This window comes from Balaenoptera ricei, chromosome 3, assembly GCF_028023285.1.
Source record: "Balaenoptera ricei isolate mBalRic1 chromosome 3, mBalRic1.hap2, whole genome shotgun sequence".
Taxonomy (NCBI): domain Eukaryota; kingdom Metazoa; phylum Chordata; class Mammalia; order Artiodactyla; family Balaenopteridae; genus Balaenoptera; species Balaenoptera ricei.
The window spans coordinates 60,727,831-60,751,366 of record NC_082641.1 but is presented as its reverse complement, the minus strand read 5'-3'; the positions used below and the strand labels follow the sequence as shown (position 1 = coordinate 60,751,366).

The 23,536-nt window shown below is 40.5% G+C and overlaps 1 protein-coding gene across 2 annotated transcripts in view; it reads right to left on the bottom strand.

Moving 5' to 3' along the window:
* IQGAP2 (IQ motif containing GTPase activating protein 2) overlaps nucleotides 1–23,536 on the bottom strand; it is a 295,945-nt gene that overhangs the window by 143,799 nt on the left and 128,610 nt on the right. For both annotated transcript variants that reach the window (XM_059916596.1, XM_059916597.1), the window contains 2 exons: nucleotides 9,237–9,393; nucleotides 1,493–1,570 (listed from right to left, as the gene is read on the bottom strand). In XM_059916596.1, coding sequence (XP_059772579.1) covers nucleotides 1,493–1,570; nucleotides 9,237–9,393 — 235 coding nt within the window. The remainder of the gene's footprint in view (nucleotides 1–1,492; nucleotides 1,571–9,236; nucleotides 9,394–23,536) is intronic.

Below are 23,536 nucleotides of genomic sequence, written 5' to 3'. Positions count from 1 at the left end.
AGTTTGATTAAAAATGGCAAAATAAAATAGATCAACATTGACTATAGCAAGAAAAAAGGAACTGAGTTAAAACAGGTATTAGCACAAATGTATTTAAAAAAAGCATTCATAATTTACATGAAGGAGTCCTTTGTTTTTGTTGTGGGGTGTGTTTTTAATTGCAAACCTGGATTACTAATAAGAACAACAACACAGGTCTAAATAAGTCAGTAGCTGATACCCTTGTTGGAGCACTCTTAAATCATTTCTTTAAAATAGCTGTACATATTAAGCAATTCAAAAAAGGGAACTATTGGTACATATAGAAACCTGATGGATCTCAAGTGAATTATGCTTAGTGAAAAAAGTCAATCTCAAAAGGTTACCTACTGTATGGTTCCATTTCTATAACATTCTCAAAATGACAAAACTACAGAGATGGAGAATAGATTAGTGGCTGCCAGGAGACAGGGCTGGGGAAGGGATGCTATATATAATGGCCAACCTCTCTGCAGTATCTGCATCTTGATTGTGGTGGTGGTCACACAAATCTATTCATGCATAGAACTACACACACACACACACACACACACACACACAAATGAATGCATATAAAAATGGTGAACACTGAATAAAGTCTGGAGTCTAGTTAACATTAATACACCAATGTCAATTTAATTCTGTACTACAGTTATGAGATGTCATCATTAGGGGAAGCTGAATGAAGTTTACACAAAGACGAACTATTTTTGCAACTTCCTGTGATTCTAAAATTATTTCAAAATAAGAAGTTTAAGAAATAGCTCTACAATTTCTATCACATGTAATTATTTCTTCATTTCCTCCACTTGTCTGTATATCTCACAGGTGTAAGGGTGCCCGCTCTTTGAATTTAACAAGTTCTGAATATTTGCTGAATGAGTTTTATTTGGGAGATCTATTTCAAGAGTAAGAGCTCTAATCCCCCTAGCCAGTAAAATTTAAAGTGATACTATGATTTATAATAATACTTTATCAAAATAAATTTATAATGATGATTTATAGTGATACAATATGTACGGATACAATGAGACTTGGAATCTTAAGTATAAAAAGCAACACAAAAAAGGGAGGTGGCTCTTCTAAATCAACTATCTACCAGCCAAAGCCTGCTCTGACCTTGTTTAATTTATTTTTTTAAAATTAATTAATTAATTAATTTTTATATTAAGTGTTTTTATTCTTTTTTTTAATTTTTTAACATCTTTATTAGAGTATAATTGCTTTACAATGGTGTGTCAGTTTCTGCTTTATACCTTGTTTAATTTATACACACTTTCACTTGGCTGCTCTCAATCTGAGTTCTTGCCATATGTTACTTTTTATAGGCCTTTCCATATTTCTGTTAGTTCTCACATATCTCATTTCTGAGGCAATAAGGACATTTGCTGCATTAACGTACCCCAGTCTGCTAAATTCCTTTTCACAGTGAGGTGTTTGCATTACCCCTTTTGTCTTCCCAGTTCAGGCTTACCTTGGGTAGACCAATAGACTCCATCGCTCTTAACCACTGGACGGTGTTATCCGTGTGTCGAAAATGAAGACCCGACTTCTAACGTGAGGATGGGTGATGGTTGGGGGAGGGGGAGTGGAAAGAAGGGAACGCACAAACAGTGAGTCAAAAAAGTAATAACCTTTTTCATTAGCAGGATGCTTTCAATTGTCTTTCTCCTAGAATCGTGTTATGAACGCTCACATAAAACAACCAGAGATCCAATAAAGGAGATGACACTATCTCAGCAACACTCCAACCATTTGGGATGGACCGTCCCAGTTCCCAGAATTTGAGGTAATTCTGAACTAGAATCTCAAAGACCATTTTCTGTCTAGCACGCCTTAGGATGTCTTATGAGACACATGTGCACATACATGAGCATGTGTGCACGCGCGCGCGCGCGCGCGCACACACACACACACACACACACACACACACCGTGTCCAGACTGCGGCAACCATAGCTGAGAAGACTGTAACTTCAGGAAAAAAAGGATTTTTAGAAGACTAAATGCCTTTTTTTGGTGGTTTCTGGCTCTGCCAAACCATTTTTTCTGATCACGAATGTAGTACGATTTCTGTAAAAAACCTGAAAAATGTAGAAAAATACAAAGATGAAAACAAAAAGCACCCCACGATTCAGAGCTAATTTTAGTATTTATTCCTTCTATAATCTAATTCTAATCTTGGCCTTGTACAAGAAGTAAACTTTCACTGGAAATATTTTACAAGATCTTTTTCTACTCATATAATAAAAATAGGCTATGTTTTCCATTCCTTACAGTCTTAATCAGCCAGCCATTATTTTCTGCATAAATAAAGTATTCTTGTTGCTATCTCATGAAGTTTTATCAGGCAATGAACCACTGTGAGCTTTAAAATGATCTTATATATTTCATTAGTTAAATGTGTTCCGTAATGTTATGTATTTTATTTTCATTTCAAATAAAATAAGAAGTAACTACAGCAAGTTTCATCATAACTAACACCCAGTGGTAGATCATCACATTCAGAAAGTCTACCTCTTCCCATCTTTTGTGACCTTCTACAATCTAATAATTGATTTAACAGAAAGTATTTTTGTTGCTGTAAGAAATTATAAAGTATAAGCAAATTAACATTTGACAAATATTTGCGTGCTTTTGATAGTGGCCACTATTTATTAAGATTGGACTGTGTGTGTCAAGCACTTTACGTAAATTATCTCTGATTTTCAAAACACCCTGCAAGGTAGTTATCATTCTCATTTTTTAGAGATGAGGAAATCTAGGCCAAAAAGATGAAGTGACTTGCCTAAAGTCAAACAGCTGTTAAGGGGCTGAGCTGGGATTCAAGACTAGGTGTCTGTGGATCTGAAAACCTTTCCTGTGCTAACACTCCCCAGGGAAGAGGGCAGGACATAATGACCAGGGGATTATTCTTCACAGGGAAGAGATTAGCTAATTACTATGAAATAACTAGAGGGAGGGGGAAGGGTATGGAAAGAGAAGAAGGATGGAAAAGAATAAAGAGAGAGAGAGAGCACGCAGACAGTTCACAGCCGGGTGGTAGTGTCTGAGGGTAACTCCGCATCAACTTTTGCAGAATACAAACACTTCTCAGACACCGCCACTCTGCGACCTCAGACACGGCTAGTCTGCGACTGTGGAGGGACAAAGCGGAGATAATCCTCAATCACGTCAGGGCAGAGGTCCTCAACACCACAAAGTAACTAAACATCGCCCTCTTCCAACTAAGATGGGCGACTTATTTCTTGACTGATGACAATCTGGTCCCTATTCAATATTCTCACCTCCTAGATAAAAATTACCAAGACACCAAACTGATCCCGCTTCCTGACAACACTGCAACGATCCTTGCTTCCCTAAATCTTTAGTAGAATCACTCAGTACAAGCTCAAATCTCCACTAAGCTCCTATTTTCTCTTCCTTAATAGCTCCGTGGGTATGCATTTTTTCTTGGCACATCGTATTTAAATAAATATAATTTTGTGTTGGTTTCTGAGAGTCTTTGGCTGAGAGCCTTCAGCAATCCAAATTATATAACAAAATCATCCCATCCATCTAGTGGTCTCATTAGCTACGTAACCTCAGGAAAGTTACAAATCTCTTCGAACCTTGGTTCCTCAGCTACAAAAGGGAACGGTATGCTTCTTTGGGTTGAGGATTTAATGAGACTATATATAGAACACTTAGTTGCAAAGTACACCTAAAATGCAATAAATGTTAGTTATTGTAATTATAAGACTGGGCTTGAAGCTTTTATTCACCTGTAAGGTCAGAAAAAGATTTAGCGCTTCATGTAAGAGGCACTGAAGGAAAGGGGGGTTATCTTAGTCATATTTCTACGGTGGATGAATGATAGATTTTAAATCCTTCGTCCGCTTTAAACACCTGAGGAATGCTGACTCCAGAACCCTACGGTCCACGCCTGCATATTTAAGAAGTAAGCTTCAGTGAGCGAACTGCATGAACATCTTCAATCTACCAGGTTTACTTCAATTAGAACAAAAACAATCTTCCAAACAGGCTCAAAATAAGCTTAGTCCACTATAACCATTTATAGCTTGTCTATTTTTTCACCAGTTTCATTTTTTCTACACTAATATTAATATATTAGGCTAGGTGGTATGTCTACAGTCATAACTTGGCCAAGGGCTGTTACTGTACATCTACCTAATTTCTTTCATGTATTAGACTAGAGAGTATATGCTGATTTTCTACTGCTGAGCTACTACAGCACCAGCCCAAAAGATTACTGCAGTTTAAATGGAATAGATGAGGTATTATGTAAGTCTTCTTTGGATGGTAACTTCTTACATATTAGGATCAAAGCATTTTAGAACTATGAGGTAGTTTAAAACCAGTAATTATTCTAATTTGCTCATTTTATAGATGAGGCAACTGATGCCCTAAGTATTTAAGACACTTGAGTTGACCTAACTTGTTGAGCTCTGGGTCAAGACTAGCTTGCAGAATTCCCTGACTTCAAGTCCAAATATTCTCATCAGTTTACTGCTCATGGAGCCTCAGAACAAACACCTGTAACACTTACAGTGTAACACTTACAGTGTGCTTACCTCTATCAGGCAGGCACTGGGCCAAGCGCCTTGCATAGATCACGTTTGTTCTTCACGATTTCTCAACAGGGTTGATATTGTTACTATTTTCCCACTTTACATCGGAGGAGACTGAAGCTCACAGAGGCAAAGTTAGTGGTGAAGCCAAATTCTGAGGTGTTTTGGTTCTACAGCTCATACTACTGACCACTATGTATCTGCTTTCCCTATCTAAGGCCCACCTAAATGTTCAATGCGCGTTTATTGTACGTCTGCAACTGTCAATGCACTGTCCAGAGTGATAGTGTTCTTTGGCTTTGAGCCTTATCAGATTGAATCCTCTCCGAGGAATGCCCCCTCCTACTACCTCCTCCTCCTCTTTCTCTTGGTCATCCTAGTTGGCTTGGGAACATTCATCCTTCAAGCCCCACCATGGAAACCTTCCCGGCTTCTTTACCAGCCCAACTCCCTTCGGAACTGACCACACTCTTCTTGGTTGGCTCCCACCATCTACCCAGCCGTCTTCTCTTCACTGCCCTCCACTCACTTCCAGCCCCTTTCCAGGATTCACCCTCTGTTTTCCCTCTTGAATCCACTCACTTCTTGTCTCTGCAGGCCCCTGTCACCTGTCACCTGGACTGAGTAATCCCCTCATGCACTCTGCCTGCACGTCCACCGTCCCTCCAATGTGTTCTCCACATAGCAGCAGAGAAATCTTTCTAAAGCACATCCTGTACCATGACGTCTCTGCCAACACTGAAACAGCTTCCCCCTGTACTTAGGATGAAGTCACTCATTGTACTTAGGTCCTTCATGTGTCACTGAGTAATCTGTCTCTGCTTCCCTCCTGGTCTCATTTCTTACCACTGCCCTCACCGTAGCCTTTCAGCCACTCAACTTGGCCAAGCTCTTTTCTTCCTTGAGCTTCTCACAAATGGGTCCCTTCTCTCTGGACCATCCTCCCCATTCCCTACCCTTAACTCTCCACACGGACGAGTTTCCTCTCATTCTTCCAGCCTCAGAGTAAATGCCTCCTCAGAGAAGCCCATGGCTATCTGTCAATAATTCTGGCTTTCATTTCTTCCTTCATACACTTATCACAATTCACAACTGTCTATTTTACTCACAGTCTGTCTCTCCAACTGACCATGAAATCATGTCTGCCCTGCTGTCCACTCTGCCTTTGGTGCCTGGAGCAGCGGCTGCCACATGGTAGGTACTAATAAGTACTGCATGGATAGTTGAGTCCTATCCTTTATGTATTTCCATCTGAGGACAATTTTATCTGCTTTCTGTATAACTTTATTAAAATGTATTATATTAATGTGTGTCTGCCTATTAGAGCAGTGGTTCTCAAACCTTTGTAGACTGTAAGAAAAAACTTGCCTGGGGTGATTATTAAGAATGCAGCTTCCTGGGTCCCTGGCTAAGATTCTGCCTGACTCAGTAGTCTGGGATGGGGCCCAAAAGTTGACGTTTTTACACACACCCATCAGGGGGTCCCACAGGAAGTTTGAGCATCACCCTTAGAGGAAGAGTTTCAGTAAATATTGAATAAAGTATTGAATAAAGCATAGAAGACAAGAAACGGAGCACTTTGGCTTACTATGAACTACTGTCATTCGTTCCTTCACCCAACAGCTATTTCCCTAGCACACCCTATGGGCCAGAACCTGCACCATTCACTGAGGATATGACAGAGGAGACACACACAGTTCTTGCCTTCATGACAAAATAATCATTACAGCACACCGTGGTGTGTCCACGTGTGCATGGCATGATCACGCAACTCAGACCTGGAAGGGGGTGGTGGGAATGGTCAGGGAAAGAACACTCATCATTGGAAGGTTTAACTCTAATACCTAGCATATCTTTCTAAACCTAAGTTAATGAAGGGCCAAGGCTGTACATAAGCTGGCAGACAAAGAGGATGGGGCAGCATGAAAGCTCCCATCTACTTAGCTCAAAGCCATCATCAGTGCCACAACTAAGGCCTTGAGATTTGGGACAGAGCTTTTGCCTCGGGGACACCCTGCCCAACAGGTGGGTCATATTTTAATGGCTGCGGTCCAGGTAGACCCTGCAGCGAGCACCCGGGTTCACTGAACTCATGGTTTCCAGGCGGCACATCAAGAGATGGGCCTAGGTTAGCAAGTGTTCCCTTGTGTTTCAACGTCTCTGCCGCAGTCCCGTGATTTAGTGCTCCTTAGAAAGGACCACGTGACGGGCTTTAGACCTGAAGAACACAGGAACGGGAAGCTAAGTCTCCTGCCCACTAATACTGGTCTCCTTTCATTTCTGTAGAAGAACTGAAATGGCCTTAAAATAAAAACTTATGATTATATGGCAAATCACTGACAATTCCCATTCAAGGACACTTTCAAGGATTTAATAAAAGGAGAAAAAGAAAAGCCTCTTTTTTTTTTTTTTTAGAAAAGCCTCTTTTCTCCAGTGAATTAACAGAGGGGTAGTTTCCATTCGTCCCGTGTTTCTCCCACGTCACAGCTGGCATCTACCACCCTCCATCCACCACCTCCCTTCTTCCCATGCCTCTCCTGGCATCCTTTCTTCTGTGCACCCCAGCGGGGGCCTGACGGCACAGGCGACAGCAACACAGAACACTTCCCTCTGTCACGATGTTCTGCTCAGGGATGTCACCATCTGCTTAGGTGCCGCAGGTATTTTATTTTTTAACAAGAAATTGGAATCACTTCCCCGTCCCCATCCCAAAGAGAAGCTGCTACTGATTCAAATAATAGGATCTCTGATGCCAGGAGGAAACAGTACCTGTTTAAGTTGCCATGAGGGGGTCCACAGCTGAACTGGGAAGAGACACCTATATTCAAGGTGTATAATGTGCCAGGAGAGGGAAGAATTAGCCCACCCGCTGCTCTGAGTCTCACCTTCACTAAAGGTCTGTCTTTCTGGCCTGATTCTCACTATCCACACATCAAAACAAAATACCCACAATCCCTTTCCAGGGAGGCCTGGAGCCAACTACACTTTCACTCTATCATCAAATCTACATGGCTGTTAGTACTCATAGGCCTAGATCTTGGTAACTACCATTACAGTAATGAAAATAAAAGAAAAATCGTGCTCTAAAATGTGGATAAATGTTCATTTATTTTGTGACAAGGGGGATACAAATTATTTTTTACCGTGCTTTTCTGAACTTTTAAAGTATTCCTCAAAAAAAAAAAAAAACTTTAATTTTGGCTGGCTAAGTCATTTGTTTCACTTAAGTCTTCCAAAAGGCCAAAAACTTCCTCTAGGGAAAAACATCTAGAGTTAATAAACACATGACTTAATAAACTCAAACTTATTTTAAGATATGCAAACACTTTTATTCATAACGTTATTCAAGGCAGAAACTTTTGCTCAATTCCCTTTTAGGCTAGATGATGAAAAGAGAGTTGTCAAAAAAGATGTCAATTCATCTTGTCTACTGTTAGCATAAACCATTACTCAAACATTTGCTCTGAATTCAATATACATATTTTAAAAATAAATTTTGTCTCAATAACAACTGAAGGGTAGTGTGACATGCAATAAATGGAAAATCATTCCATTTTCAACTATACTTAATGTTACCCTTGAAATTTTAAGAGAAATAACTTTTAAGGATACTTGAAAATCTGCAGATAAAAAATACTGATATAAAAAGCCAAATACAATATATTAAGAAAATAAAGAATCAAGTTTCAAAGAAGCTTTAGAAACCCTGACCCGAAGTGGAGAACGGATCACATGTTCCAGGAGGGAACAGCACACATTTTAAAATTCCCTTTTGAAGACACATATAATGAAGGGGTCTTTCAGGCTGGTGTTTACTTTTTCCTCCTTTACTTTTTAATGGAAAATTTCAAACATAAAAATTGGACAGAATAGTATAATGAACTCATTTGCATGCCTCATCTAATCTCAACAACTATGAACTCATGGCCAGTCTTGAATCATCTGTCCACCCTCCTCCCAGTTATTTTGAAGCAAATCATAGATGTATCACTTTACCTGAAAATACTTAAACATGTATCTGTAAAATATCAGATTTTTTTCCATTAATACAAGATTGGTATTTATTTTGGTTTGGTTTTCTCACCCATATGCCTTCCCAGATTAGCCATGAAATAATTCTTAAAACTAGTTCCATATAAAAAGGGTAGTCTTAATTTGCTTTAAACACCAAAGGGAAAGGAGTTCCTGACTATTCAATATCAGAATTTTTTTTTTAAATCACCTTGGGCCTAACTCTTTAGGGCCATAAGTTCAAGTCCCAGTTGGGTACTTTATTCCTTGATGAGAACAAGGGGAGTAATAAACTGTGTTGATGGTGAAAAAAGCAGGGGGTAGAGGGCCCCCCACTCTTACAGTCACTAGCACTAATAAAATGACCTCCATGAAGGAATAATGGGGGTGGGAGTTGGGAAGCCCCACAAAGCAGAGGTCTCTCGGCCTCAGACCAGAAATAGAAAAATGCTTTGATTTTAAAATTGCTGCTGCCTCAGGAATGATTATTAACAGGCTTAAAAGACCAAGGACATCCCCTTTCCCCACACCCCATCTCCCACAAAATCCTTATAGAAACACTAAAAGAAAGGAAAGGAAGGGAAAGACTGAACTTTCACTTTGAGCTGGAGGCCAGAACCAATTAGATCTCAGTTACCTTATAACGTGTTTGTTCCACATCATAGATCTTTTTCTCCGATACCATTTTGGGGGCAAAAAACTTGGCTAACTTTGCAAGGTAAACTCCGTTCCGGAGCCCTTCTTCCAGTTCAGTGGTTGGTGGCAATTCTTCAACTAAGCAGACTTCCATCCACCTACAGGGATTAAAAAAACCTTAAGGTGACTCCAGTTCAGTAACTTTCTATAAATGAAGAGATGCAGTATCTTACTACCTGTGATGGAGACATTAACAAAGGGAGCAGGATGTGAAACATCTTTAGGTGTCACAGATGGAAAGAGAGAACTTTCTGGGTGGGACAAGAATTCAGAACACACAGGAACAAGGGGGACGACAAGCCCAGAGGCACTGAACTCACTTCCAAGCCAGAGCTTGTCAACTTCACTTTTTATCAGAGTCTCTGCCAATTCTCTTTTGCGCCAAAGAGGAAAAAGGCCAGACCGTATTTGTATGGGTGGAATGAGTCTTGCTGACATTACAGAAAAAAACAGTTCCAAGTTTATGAGCCCTTAGTGGAGGACATTCTTGTAGGGGTTATGCTGTGGGGAGAGTGTAGTCCCAGGTGCAGTAAAATTTGCAGTTGCCTCAGTCTGGAAATGACTACCAGGAAAGGTAGAAAGCATGGAAAAGGGACAGTGCAATTCAGAAAGCAGACGCTGTCTTCTTTAACTAAGACACATTCCTTTTTCCAATACCAGGAACTTATTACAGCATGCTTACCTTTTTTGGGAAGCTATTTACTGGATTCTGAAAAAGATGAGATTAAATCTTAGGACATTGTGCCAGTATCGTAGAAAAGAGAGCACCAAGGTCATTACTGGCTCAAAAACACACAGTGGGAGGGGAGCCAGGCCAGTTCCCATTTCACACTGGTGTGCTGAGAATCTGTGGAGCTCAGAGAATAATGCGCTTCCTACCCATTCTTGAAGAACTCTTCCCTACTGTAAGACCCAAGAGGCAGGGGTGCAAGCTCTCACCTCCCTGCCACGAACCCACCGCCCAATCACCAACTATGCGTGTGAGCTCCACACCTATATAGCCAGTCCCCCCAGAAGATCATTAACAACAACAGCGCCGATCCCATCGACACTTGGCAGTCGGGAGAGGGCTGTTCTGCAGTGTTAACAACCTGATCCAAGCAGTGAACACTGTAAAACGTCTCAATGGCTTGCAGCTCTAGCCAATGTCTTTTAAAAGCTCAAAGAGTCCCTGATAAGCAAGGAGTATTTACCGACCACTTATTTAGGCGATGTAAAACGTGGAGTATATGAGAAAAACATGAACATAAGCCCTGCCTTCAAAGAGCATTAAACATAATTGAGAAGGCAGCACAATTGTGGGGAAAAACCAGAGAGCCATGTAAGAGAGGCTATTCTGCCCAATGCTACATGTTAGTGCATAAGAAGAAAAAGTTGGGGAATAAAGGGGATCATTGGATTATCACTGGAGTAATAGGGAAAACAATGAGAAGGTGGTGGGATCTGGATTTGGCCTAGAAAAGGGGAGTATTTGGAAAGGCAGGGGAAGCGCTTCGGAGCTGGGGAGCAGGACATACTAAAGCCATAAAGGAAACATGGCTGATTCACGGAGCAAACCCAGAGAAGACTCTGGGCCTTTGGGGTTCATGGGAAGAAAGGAATAAAGCTGAGCACACACAGTGAAGTGAAGTTCTGAAGGAGCTGGCGTAAGAGGAGAAGTGATGACGTCTGTTGCCACAGGAAGCAGGGAGCTCCTGGCAGCTTCGCAGCAGAGGAGTGACAGGCTGACAGTGGTAATTAGAGAAAAGTAATCTTGTGTGATGGAGGCCCCAAAGATAAGCACTCCGTCAGCCTTTCCCGTTGTGAGGAGTTGAGGGACTGGATGAGGCAGGAAGAAATGGGAAGGGAGGAAAACAAGAGGCATTTCAAGGAAACGGTAACAAGACTCGGTGACAGCTTAGAAAGTGCAGGAGGGGGTCAAAGGAAAGAGAATATTCCCAGCCAGGGAGAGGGGTCCCTTGCAGAGGGAGGACTCAGCCCCACATCCACTGTGTGACCCCAGGCATGCCCCCTAACCTCTCTGGGCCTCATTTTTCTCCTCTGCTAAAGGGGCAGGAGATGAGAAGGATGGGATGTTAAGGTCTCTCCCAGGTCTAACATCCTAGGGGGACTGGGGAAACTGGGAGAACAAGGAACTGATAAAATGAGATGACAAGTTTGCTTTCACATAACAAACAAGGGCTTCAAATGAACGTAAGAGTACCAAAGTCTTGGTGAATTTTTAAAAATGTAAGAAATCAATAACAACGTTGCCTTTTTGATAAAAATCTGGCCAAATTAAAAGCCACTGCACTAGACCAAGTTTCTAATCTAAATAAACTACAAATTACAGCATTATGCTACTTCACATTAAAACAAACCTGTTTTCAAATAATTATCTTGAAAAAATGTACAAAATTGTTTTGAACACAACAGTATATAACTACTTTATAACAATCCTGTAATCGGGGGTAGATGTATGAAGGGTGGGAGAGAGGTAAATTGACAATTTGTAGTAGGAGTGGGGGAGATAAATTGACATTTGGGACCAAGGAGCAGGAAGCTAAAATAAAAACAACTCTGAAGTGTGATATTTTAGACTTGGGCTTACTTTTTAAAAAGATAATCACCTTAATTTTTGTCTGTGTTAGAATATATGTGTAGTTAGCTGAAAACACTAACTATTCTAAAAACTTAGGTTAACTATAGCCTATTTAAAATGTAGCCATTGCTAATGCATATGACATCATGAAGTACTCAAAGGCAAAAGCCATCTCTTCCTCCTTTTCATAATCCCTTTGTCCTGCAAATGTATTTACAGATAGTGGGTACCCAACAGATTGTTATTAAATGAAAGATTCTGACTGCTTATGAAAAACGTTTTCCAAGCATCACAGTTACATCATAACATCTTTTCGGACACTGCCAATGACTTGTAAATGTAGCATTTTTGCAACATTAGGCATCAATGTTTCACTACCTTGAAAGTCAAAAGAAAATGCTATTACCATCAATGGTAACTAGTGTTTATTAGCACTATTTTATTCTAGAACCTGGATTTAATACTTGATGGGGATTATCATTTAATCCTCGAGCCCACCCCATAAGGAAAGGTGCTATTAGGATCACCACTTGCAGATGCTAATCTGAGGCCCAGAAAAGCCAAGACCATAGAGCTACTAATTGAAAGACATCAAAAAGCTCCTCTAGGAACCCTCCTACATTGTGGGTGGGAATGTAAACTGGTGCAGCCGCTATGGAAAACAGTATGGAGGTTCCTCAAAAAACTAAAAATAGAGTTGCCATACCATCCAGCAATCCCACTTCTGGGTATATATCCGGAAAGAACTTTAATTCAAAAAGATACATGTACCCCTATGCTCATAGCAGCACTATTTACAACAGCCAAGACATGGAAGCAACCTAAATGTCCATCGACAGATGAGTGGATAAAGAATATGTATGTGGTACATATATACAATGGAATATTACTCGGCCATAAAAAATAATGAAATAATGCCATTTGCAGCAACATGCGTGGACCTAGAGATTATAATTTTTACTAAATTGAAGTAAGTCAGAAAGAGAAAGACAAATACCATATGATATCACTTATATGTGGAATCTAAAGTATGACACAAATGAACTTATCTACAAAACAGAAACAGACTCACAGATATAGAAAACAGGCTTGTGATGCCGCGGAGCAACGAAGCCCGTGCGCCACAACTACTGAGCCTGCGCTCTAGAGCCCGTGAGCCGCAACTACTGAGCCTGCGTGTCCCAACTACTGAAGCCCATGTGCTGAGAGCCCGTGCTCCGCAGCAAGAGAAGACACTGCAATGAGAAGCCTGTGCACCGCAACGAAGAGTAGCTCCTGCTCGCCGCAACTAGAGAAAGCCCGTGCACAGCAACGGAGACCCAATGCAGCTAAAAATAAACAAATAAAAATAAATAAATAAATTTATTTTAAAAAATGAGAGAGAATAGGCTTGTGGTTCCCAAGGTAGAGGGGCGTGGGGGAGGGATGGACTAGGAGTCTGGGATTAGCAGATGCAAACTATTACATACAGAATAAATAAACCACAAGGTCCTACTGTATAGCACAGGATATTCAATATCCTGTGATAAACCATAATGGAAAAGAATATGAAAAAGAATATGTGTATGTATAACTGAATCACTTTGCTGCACAGCAGAAATTAACATTGTAAATCATTTGTGCTTCAATAAAATTTTTTTTTAAAAAGCCCCTCAAATTCCAATTTTTAACTCTGAGACTCAAACAGAAGAAGGCAGCCTCACAGCCTAGTGTAAAATAAAAGTGGTAACAGGACACTCCAGGCTTCTTCCAGAGTAGGAGTAAAGGCCCCATGGTTTGGAGATGCAGACGCTTTCACTCTTCAGTGTAAGGTCAGAGCATAGTACATTCGCTGTCAAAGTTGAGTAAACGTCCTAGGGTTCCATTTATTCCCTTGGAACTCCCTCTTTGTCAGTCACCTACCTCACAACTGTAAGTGACAGACAGCCTCGGCTGCGTCTTGCGGGTGCTGTTGCAGCTGGGTGCTGGGTATGGGAAGCTTAGAGTCTGTCTAAATGGGGTCACCACCTCGAGAACTCTGGCAAGACAAGGCAGGACCTCAAAGGGTCTCCTCATAATATACAGCTTGGAAACTTATCAATTATTAGTCAGTATACGATCAATAAAGATTGACTGATGATAGCAAGACCATTCTTCTGAAACAGTCAGTAAACTCTGCCCCAGAATAACCAGCTAGGCTGACTCCCTAACGCCGCTCTCAGGGTATTAAACTACCTCACAGGGAAGCAGGGACCATGATATGCAAGCTTCTAAACTAGTACCCAGTCATCACGTGGGCTGAATATCCTTTGGATCTATGTTTCAAAAGCCTCCACTCTCCCCTCCCCCCGTCTGCTAGCAGGATGCTAAAGCCCAGGGCGACCTTGAAAGAGAAGATGGAAGATCTCCCGTCAGCCTGGGTCCCTGAGTAACCCAGGGACCTGGGTTATCTGTGTGGTACAGAGCCTCCTGTACCCCCTCATCCTCGCCTTAAGCTACTGAATCTTACCTGAAAAAGAATTAAACTTCTACTGCCAACCTCAGCCTCAGTGGCTTATCTGTTACAAAGCTAGTGTTACCCAGCCAAACCAATAAAATTCATTAAGTGTGATTTTTATGGTCTGTTGGGGTCCAACTTCTTGTCACAATCACAATACAGAAAACAACTGGCCTGATGTTCAGGAAGTCTGGATTTCCAATCACTAGCTCGATGCCCTGGAAGAGGTCACTTAAAACTCTGAGCTGAGTTTTAGTCCAAGAATCTAAAATTATAAATGGAGTTCTGAACGACACTAATTATATGATTTTGTTGTGTTTAGTAACAGCTTTATTGAGAGAGAATTCACACACCATACACTCTTTTAAGATGTATAATGCAGTGACTTTTACCATAGTCACAGGGTTGTGAGACCATCACTTAACAATTTTAGAACATTTTCATCACTCCAAAAAGAAGCCCTACAACTCATTTACAATATTCCCCATTTACTCCCAATTTTCCAACCCACTAATCTACTCTCTGTTTATAGATCTGCTTATTCTGGACATTTCATATAAATGGAACCATAAAATACATGGCCGTCTGTGACTAGCTTCTTTCACTTACCATAATGTTTTCAAGGTTCATCTATCGTGTAGGATATATTAGCACTGCGTTCCTTTTCATTGCTGAATAATATTCTGCTGTATAGATATATATCATATTTTACTTATCAGTTTAGGGACATTTGGGTTTTTCCCACTATTTGGCTACTGTGAATAATGCTGCTGTAAACATTAGTGTGTAAGTTTTTGCAAGGACATATGTTCTGCTTTTTCTTGTGTATATACCTAGGAGTAGAATTGCTGGGTCATAAGGTAACTCTATGTTTCATCTTTTTTGGAACTTCCAGACTTTTCCAAAGCAGCTGCAACATTTTACATTCCCATCAGCAGTGTGTGAGGATTCTAATTTCCCCAGCTCCTTGCCAACACTCAGCTGTCTTTTTGATTATAGCCATCCTAAGCAGATGCAAAGTGGCATCTCATTATGGTTTTGATTTTCATTTCTCTGATGGCTAATGATATTGAGTATCTTTTTATGTGCTTATTGCCCATTTGCATATCTTATTTAGAGAAATGTCTTTTCAAATCCATTGCCCATGTTTTAGCTGGGTTTTTTTAAATAATTGAGTTATAAGAGTTCTTTATATAGTTGGTATACAAATCCCTTATCAGGTACATGATTTGAAAATATTTCTTCATTCTGTGGGTTATCTTTTTGCTTTCTTGATGGTGTCTTTTGAAGCACAAAAAGGTTGTAATTTTGATGAAGTCCCATTTATCTATTCTTTTTTTTTTAAAGTCTTTATTGAATTTGTTACAATATTGCTTCTGTTTTATGTTTTGGTTTTTTGGCTGCAAGGCATGTGGGATCTTAGCTCCCCAACCAGGGATCGAACCTGCACCCCCTACATTGGAAGGTGAAGTCTTAACCACTGGACCACCAGGGAAGTCCCCCATTTATCTATTCTTTTTTTCCTTGTACTTTGATGTCATATTTAAGAAACCACTGCTTAACTGAAGGTCACAAATACCTATGTTTTCTTCTAAGAGCCTCATAGTTTCAACTCTTATATTTATATCTTTTATCCATTTTGAGTTAATTTTTTGTACTGGTGAGAGGTAAGCGTCCAAATTCATTCTTTTGAATGGGGACATCCAGTTGTCTCAGCACCATTGGTTAAAAAGACTGTCTTCAATTTGACCTGAAAACCCACAGAAAACCAGAATTGGCCTGTGTCTCCTCCTGCTGCCCTCGCATTTACTGCTTCTTCCCTGTTCCTTCCATTGGTTGCTCGTACTGAACCTCAACACCAATATGTGAACATCTCATCCCAAACCAGAGGTGAAGCCATTCCTTATGAGCATCTTCAAGGTTGTCGCAGAACCTCATTTTCCTTTCGGGGGGGCGGGGTGGGGGGCGGGAATCGGGACTCTTTTGTATTAGTATTGCTTGCATTCTCTTCTCTCTGCAGAAGGAAGATCTGAATCACTTACCAGGCACAACAAAATGGAGGTAAAAGGAATTTCCTTTCTATCATTCAAGCAGACTGTCTTCAAATTTGTTTTTTTTTGTTTTTTGTTTTTTGAGTTGAGATGGTTTTCATAAGTAGCTCTGTGTGTAAAAGTACCAGGTCCGTTCCAAGTGAGACTGGGAGAGGAGGGATGTGTGGCAGGGGAGGATACTGGGAGAAGGATGAAGGGGAGAGAAAGGTAAAATTTTTCCAATTTTAGGTTAAGGCCAAAAAGAAAAATAATTAATGTCATTTTGTCTTGCAAGAGAACCGAAAACAAACAAACAAAACAAAACAAAACCAAAACCCAAAATACCACCTCGCAGAAATCTGGAGACAAACCATCCATTCTATTGTGCTACTTTTTGCTTTGCAGAGCACAGGAAAGTTGTTTCACTGAGGCATTTGCTATCTGAGTTGTTATTCAGAAAATCTCCAACTATAAATCTTGGTCTCTATCATACAGCACTGTATGAAATAAATGTCCCCAAAGTAGAGCTGCTGGCCTAGAAACAGAAAGTGTGTTTTTTCTGCACAAACCCTGTTTTAATGTAGTGCCTTAATCCATGAACTTTCAAGTACTACAAGTCAATTTCTCTCCTGAAACATTTTGAAAATCAGCATATGAAATATTTTACAAAAGAATAAAAACAACGACCAGATTTTTTTTTTTTTTTTTTTTTTTTTTTTTGGCTGTGTTGGGTCTTCGTTTCTGGGCGAGGGCTTTCTCTAGTTGTGGCAAGCGGGGGCCACTCTTCATCGCGGTGTGCGGGCCTCTCACTATCGCGGCCTCTCTTGTTGCGGAGCACAGGCTCCAGACGCGCAGGCTCAGTAGTTGTGGCTCACGGGCCTAGTTGCTCCGCGGCATGTGGGATCTTCCCAGACCAGGGCTCGAACCCGTGTCCCCTGCATTGGCAGGCGGACTCTCAACCACTGCACCACCAGGGAAGCCCACGACCAGATATTTTTATGTGTACAGTGTAACTGGTCACCTTTTGTGCCAATAAGAAGTAAAATGTCAGAAGTCAGGATTAGATTAAGTTCTCACGGTAAACCTTTCCATTCACTGGAGGCTGAGGCAAAACTGTCACAACGAGGAGGGGAGGGAATAAATTAGGAATTTGGGATTAATAGATACACGCTACTATACATAAAATAAACAACAAGGACCTACTATATAGCATGGGGAACTATATTCAATATCTTGTAATCTATAATGGAAAAGAATCTGAAAAAGTATACACACACACACATATTAAAAAACTGGATCACTTTGCTATACACCTAAAACACTGTAAATCAACTATATTCAATTAAGAAAACAAAAACAAAAAAACTGTCACCACAATTCTAGCAGCCTAATTAGCTCAGGGGAACAGGGATGTAGAAAAACACATATTACACAACTGAGGCAGGCATCCATGGGCCCCCATCCTTCTCTCATATAAAATTTGTTTGGTTCACTATAAGAAAATGATGTGAAATATTAAAATAATGCTAATTATTTTCTTTAAAACACAGACTTACAATACCATGAAAAGAAGCAATATATGACTCCAAGACCTAACAGGCACGGAGCAGGCTTTTGAGGACCTCTTTCTCATCCTCCTCTTTAGGAAGGAGATGATACAGCAACCCTCTGTCGAATTTGGCAAGCATTTCACGAACTGTGTTCCACAGAATACTGGCTCAGTGAGATGCTAATACTGTCCTGGTGGGAAAGGGGGCCAAATGAACTTAGAAAATGTTGCATTCTATGTCTTCTCTTGAGGATTCATAAGTTGCATTAGCATCCTGAAAGCTCAGAGAATTCCTGAAGTCAGGAACCAAGTTTACTTTTTAACGCAATGTTTCCCCCCAATTTTTTTTGACCATGGAACTCCTTTTTCCCAAATCACTTGGTAATATTGATGAAATGACAGGTAACTGATAAAAGCAGTACAATTTGGTGACTAAAATCATGGCATTTGGGCTCACACTTTCTGAGTTCAAATCCTAGTTCTAGCATAATACCAGTGATTTCTCTGTAAAATAAAGATACTTAAACTATCTACCCTTGGAGGGCTTTTGTAAGGAGTAAATGAGAATCTGTATAATATATTTAGCACTGTGCCCGGCACATAGTAAGAGCCTGGCAAACATTAACCACAATTATTATTAGCATGTCCCCAAGTTTGAATCTGGGCTATTCGCTCACCAGATGTGTAACCTTGACAGATTAATTAATCCAATTAATATTTTTGAGCATCAAGTACTTTCCAGACCTGGTTCCACATGGTGAATCAGGCAAAGTCCCTCAGTTTCCTAGGCAGTAAGTCTCATATTCTCACCGATGTTAGGATGCCACTAGTTCAGGAGTTATGGAGGATTAAATGAAACAGCACCAGTATGGAACCTAGCAGATGGCTGGTGCCCAGATGTCACTCACATGGTTGCCTTCTTTTTTATCTATTTATCTATCTATGTATTTTTTAAAATAAATTTATTTATTTATTTTTGGCTGCATTGGGTCTTGGTTGCTGCGTGCAGGCTTTCTCTAGTTGCAGCAAGCAGGGGCTACTCTTCATTGCGGTGCGCGGGCTTCTCATTTTGGTGGCTTCTCTTGCTGCGGAGTAAGGGCTCTACGTGTGCAGGCTTCAGTAGGTGTGGCACGTGGGCTCAGTAGCTGTGGCTCGCAGGCTCAGTAGTTGTGGCACATGGGCTTAGTTGCTCTGTGGCATGTGAGATCTTCCCGAACCAGGGATGGAACCCGTGTCCCCTGCACTGGCAGGCGGATTTCTAACCACTGCGACACCAGGGAAGTCCCTCCCTTCTCTTTAAACAAATTTTTCCAAGAATCTCTTTGGTGAGTTATTTCTTAGAAAACGATATTTAATGCATTATTTTAACCCTTCTTCCTCTATGTTTCTTAAACATAGGATAAGGAAAATAGAAATAAGTGGAACCGCCTGAGGCATTTATGGATATAAGAATGTCTGCAAACTTTGTAGCACAATCTGTAAGATGTCTGATTAACTTTTGAAAATTATTTTGAAAGAAATTTTGAAAAAAATTTGTTAATTACTTCACAGACTACACTGTTGCTTAAATATATGCTCTTCATAATTCTTCCTAACTCCAGGCACCAATCAGGTATTTACTGTACTTCTATTTAGGTTTGGACCAATTAATCATCTACCTAGGAGGTATCATACTGATATTAGAATATACCTGGAGAGACAGCTGGCTTGGCATATACAGAAACACAAATACAAAAAAATATATATATATATGTACGTGTATTAAAATTTCTAGATAGGCAGACATTGCATAAAGCCTATAAAATAAAAAATTTAAAACCCAAAACATGGGCACGGTGGTTAAGAATCCGCCTGCCAATGCAGGGGACAAGGGTTCCATCCCTGGTCCGGGAAGATCCCACACGCCGTGGAGCAACTAAGCCCGTGCGCCACAACTACTGAGCCTGCGCTCTAGAGCCCCCAAGCCACAACTACTTAGCCTGTGTGCCACAACTACTGAAGCCCACGTGCCTAGAGCTCGTGCTCCCCAAGAGAAGCCACCGCAATGAGAAGCCCACGTACCACAATGAAGAGAAGCCCGTGCTTGCCGCAACTAGAGAAAACCCACGCGCAGCAACGAAGACCCAATGCAGCCAAAAAAAATACATACATATATACATAAATAAATGAGAAAAAGAAAAAAAACCCAAAACTTGTACTTACTTTTAACATTACTGTGCACATTAGGCAAAAGGCTGGTCATAAGCTTCATCATTTGGTTGGGAGGGGAGTGAGAGACAACAGCTAATATATGTTCAGTATTATGGTTTTTGGCTGATACCTTAGTTCAAGTGGTTCAAGGGTTAAATATTTAATAGTGCTTTAACAATACTTTGACTTAAACTTTTTTCTGGAATAATATTCATATACTGGAAAAAACAAAAAGCTAAAGGTATTCAGGATAGTCAATACCTAAGTGGGGATTACAGAAATATATATGCTTTAAAAGAAATGTTTAAGCAGGAAAATGTAGAGCCGTGGAGCCTTTGGTATCCAGGGACCAAGGGTGAGCATGAGAGGAGCCATAAGTCACACCTCCCTGGAATCTTCCAATGTTTTATGCCCTCCACTGGTGTCTAGAATCCGGCCTGTAGGTTCTCAGCTATACAATCTTCTCCCCAGTATGTGTGAACAGTTGTAAACTACTGGTACAAACTTTCTGGAAAGCGATCGGAGATATAATAATAAATAATTACTGCAATTCTATTAGTTTAGGGCGTGGAGCTTTAAAACGTTTTATTTATTCTTCCCATAACCCAAAGAGTTATCATCTTTTTAAAAAAAAAAAACCGAGTCAGATATCAAGAAAGATGAAATATCTTGCCCAAGATCATATATAAGTGGAAAAAATTTGAACGCCCCCCCTAAATCTGAACCCAAATGTCACTCTGAAATCTGCACATTAACCAATTCATTATACTGCTTCTTGAAAGACAACATCAGGAAACTTAGAATACAGCCCAGATATTTTACTTTGTGAATATAACTTACTAAATACAGCTATGGTCCAAGACTTGTGTGCAATGCAAAAACTGTAAACAATGTAAGCATCTAAAAAGAATGCTTATCCATTGCACAGAATATTATACAGCCACTTGAGATATTTTCATAGAATATTTAAGAAAATGGAAAAATAATGGGGGTAAATTAAGAGAAAAGTAGAGGATGCAAAATTGTATAGTAAGATAATTTTATTTCTAAAATTATATATAGTTAAATAAATATACACAGACTGGAAACATATAGCAAAATATTAACAGTGGTTTTCCCTGTGGGTGGGTAAGGTTCATCATCTTTTCTTGTAACTTAATTTTTTATCATAAACATGTATTTTCAATAATAGAAAATAATGAAATCCAGTGTGTTCTAAAGTTTCTGTCTCTTTCCAGTGTATAGAAAGCAAGAGGCTGTTTGCTGATTACACCAAGCACTTGAGCCAAAATGGAGTCTTGTGGTAACAAACATTAAAAGAACACTGATGAAGACAGGGGTATGGGTATAGGCGGGGAAATGGTAGTTTGTCATGAGGGGTGGAAGCAGGAAAAGACAAAAAGGCACTCTAAATTTTTTATTTTTTTTAAAGCATATGGGTTGAGACACATAACCAATAAAATTCCCTCTTAAGGAAAATGTTAAGTATATTTATCTTTTTCACATACCTCTAACCATGTTAACAACCTGGCTTTAAGGCCTGGAAAATAAAGGAGGAATCCTCATTAATGAATAAATGAAACGTTAACAAATCAAGAATGCAGCCTAGATCATCCCATGCTGCTGACAGTAAAATACAAAAGTAGAGAGAGAAACTGAAGAAGAACTTGTTAAGCAAAACACACACACACAAACACCACCACCACCAAAACAAAAAAAACACAACAGAACTTGAAGATTTCGAAAATTCACAGGCTATCAATACCACAAAAAATAAGAAACCATGTTCTGGAGGGAACACAGAGGGTGTAGCTGGACAATCACTGACTGCATAAAGAATGTGACTCACCGATGTAATCAGCCATCTCAGCGAAAGTCAGGAATAGGGATGGGGTTATGCTCATTTAGACTAAAGGGAACTGAGACAGGGCAACAGTGAAGGAAGGCTGTCAGACCTCTGGGATTCTAGGGGATGGGACAATAGAGCTTTCTGGCTGTGTTATCCATCAGGATAAGGGAAGAATGACCCCAAGGAGATTCAGAGATTGAGGGCTGCCACTCCCACCACAGGCCCAGACCGGCTCCTCCTTAAAGGGCAAGTCTGTCTCTTCCTGGGTTCCTGTGGGTCTGGAAGGCAGGGCCACCAGCCTGGTGAGCCCAAAGGACAGACCACCAAGCGGATTATTCTGGAGCCTTAAAATCAGAATTTGCCCCGCTACTTTTTAGACTCGCTTGGGATCCATCACCCCCTTTCTTCTAATTTCTCACTTTTAGAATGGGAATGTCTATTGTATGGCTGTCCCTCCTTTGTAATTTGGAAGCACAAAACTTCTGGGTTGCATAGCTTCACAGCCAGAGAGGAATTTTTGCCTCAGGACGAATCGCATCTCAAGTTTCACCCACACCTGATTCAGATACTTTGGTGAGACTTGGGACTCAGAGTTGATGCTAGAATGGGTTAAGATTTTGGGGCTTCTGGGGTGTAGATGAATGCATTTTGTCTCTGAGAAGGACAGAAATTTGGGGGAAAAAGGAGCAGAACGTTGTGGTCAGAACTGTGTCCCCTCCAAATTCATATGTTGAAGTCCTAACCCACACAGAACAAGAGAATGTGACTGTATCCAGAGAAGGGGCCTTTAAGAGGTGATTAAGTTTAAATGAGGCCATTTGGAGAGGACTTAATCCAATGACTGGTATAAGAAGAGGAGATTAGGACAAAGAGAGACACCAGAGCTGTGCACACACAGAAGGAAACCCAGCGAGGACACAGCAAGAAGGCAGCCATTGGCAAGTCAAGGAGAGAAGCCTCAGAAGAAACCAATTCCACAGACACCTTGATCTTGGACCTCCAGAACCACGAGAAAATAAACCGTTGTTTAAGCTACTCAGTCTGTGGTATTTTGTTACGGCAGCCCAAGCAAATAATACACTAGCTAAACCATCAACCCCCATCATCCTCTAAAACTCCTCACCCAATTTTATTTCTCTTCATTGTATTTCTTACTAGCTGGCAGATTTTATCATATTTATTTGTTTGACAGACTCACCTACTTAGAATGTAAACGCCATAAGAGCAAGGACCTTGCCTGTCTTTTGAGAGGCATATAGTGCAATGGTTCAAAGCACAAACTCTAGAGGCAGAAGCCTGAGATTGAACCCAAGCTCTGCCACTTACCAGCTGTGTGCCTTGGGGAACTGACTTAACTTGTCTGTGTCTCAGTTTCCTCATCTGTACGCTGGGGATAGTCATAGTTCTGCTTCAGAGCGTTGTTGTGACTTGATGGAAGAAAGCACAACAATAGTGCCTGGCACATAATAAACACCTTGAGAAGCAGACATCATAGCTTTTACTGCTCCGTGCTATATCCCAGGACCACTCTGCCCAACTGCCAACACAAGTCACTGTTCCCATCTG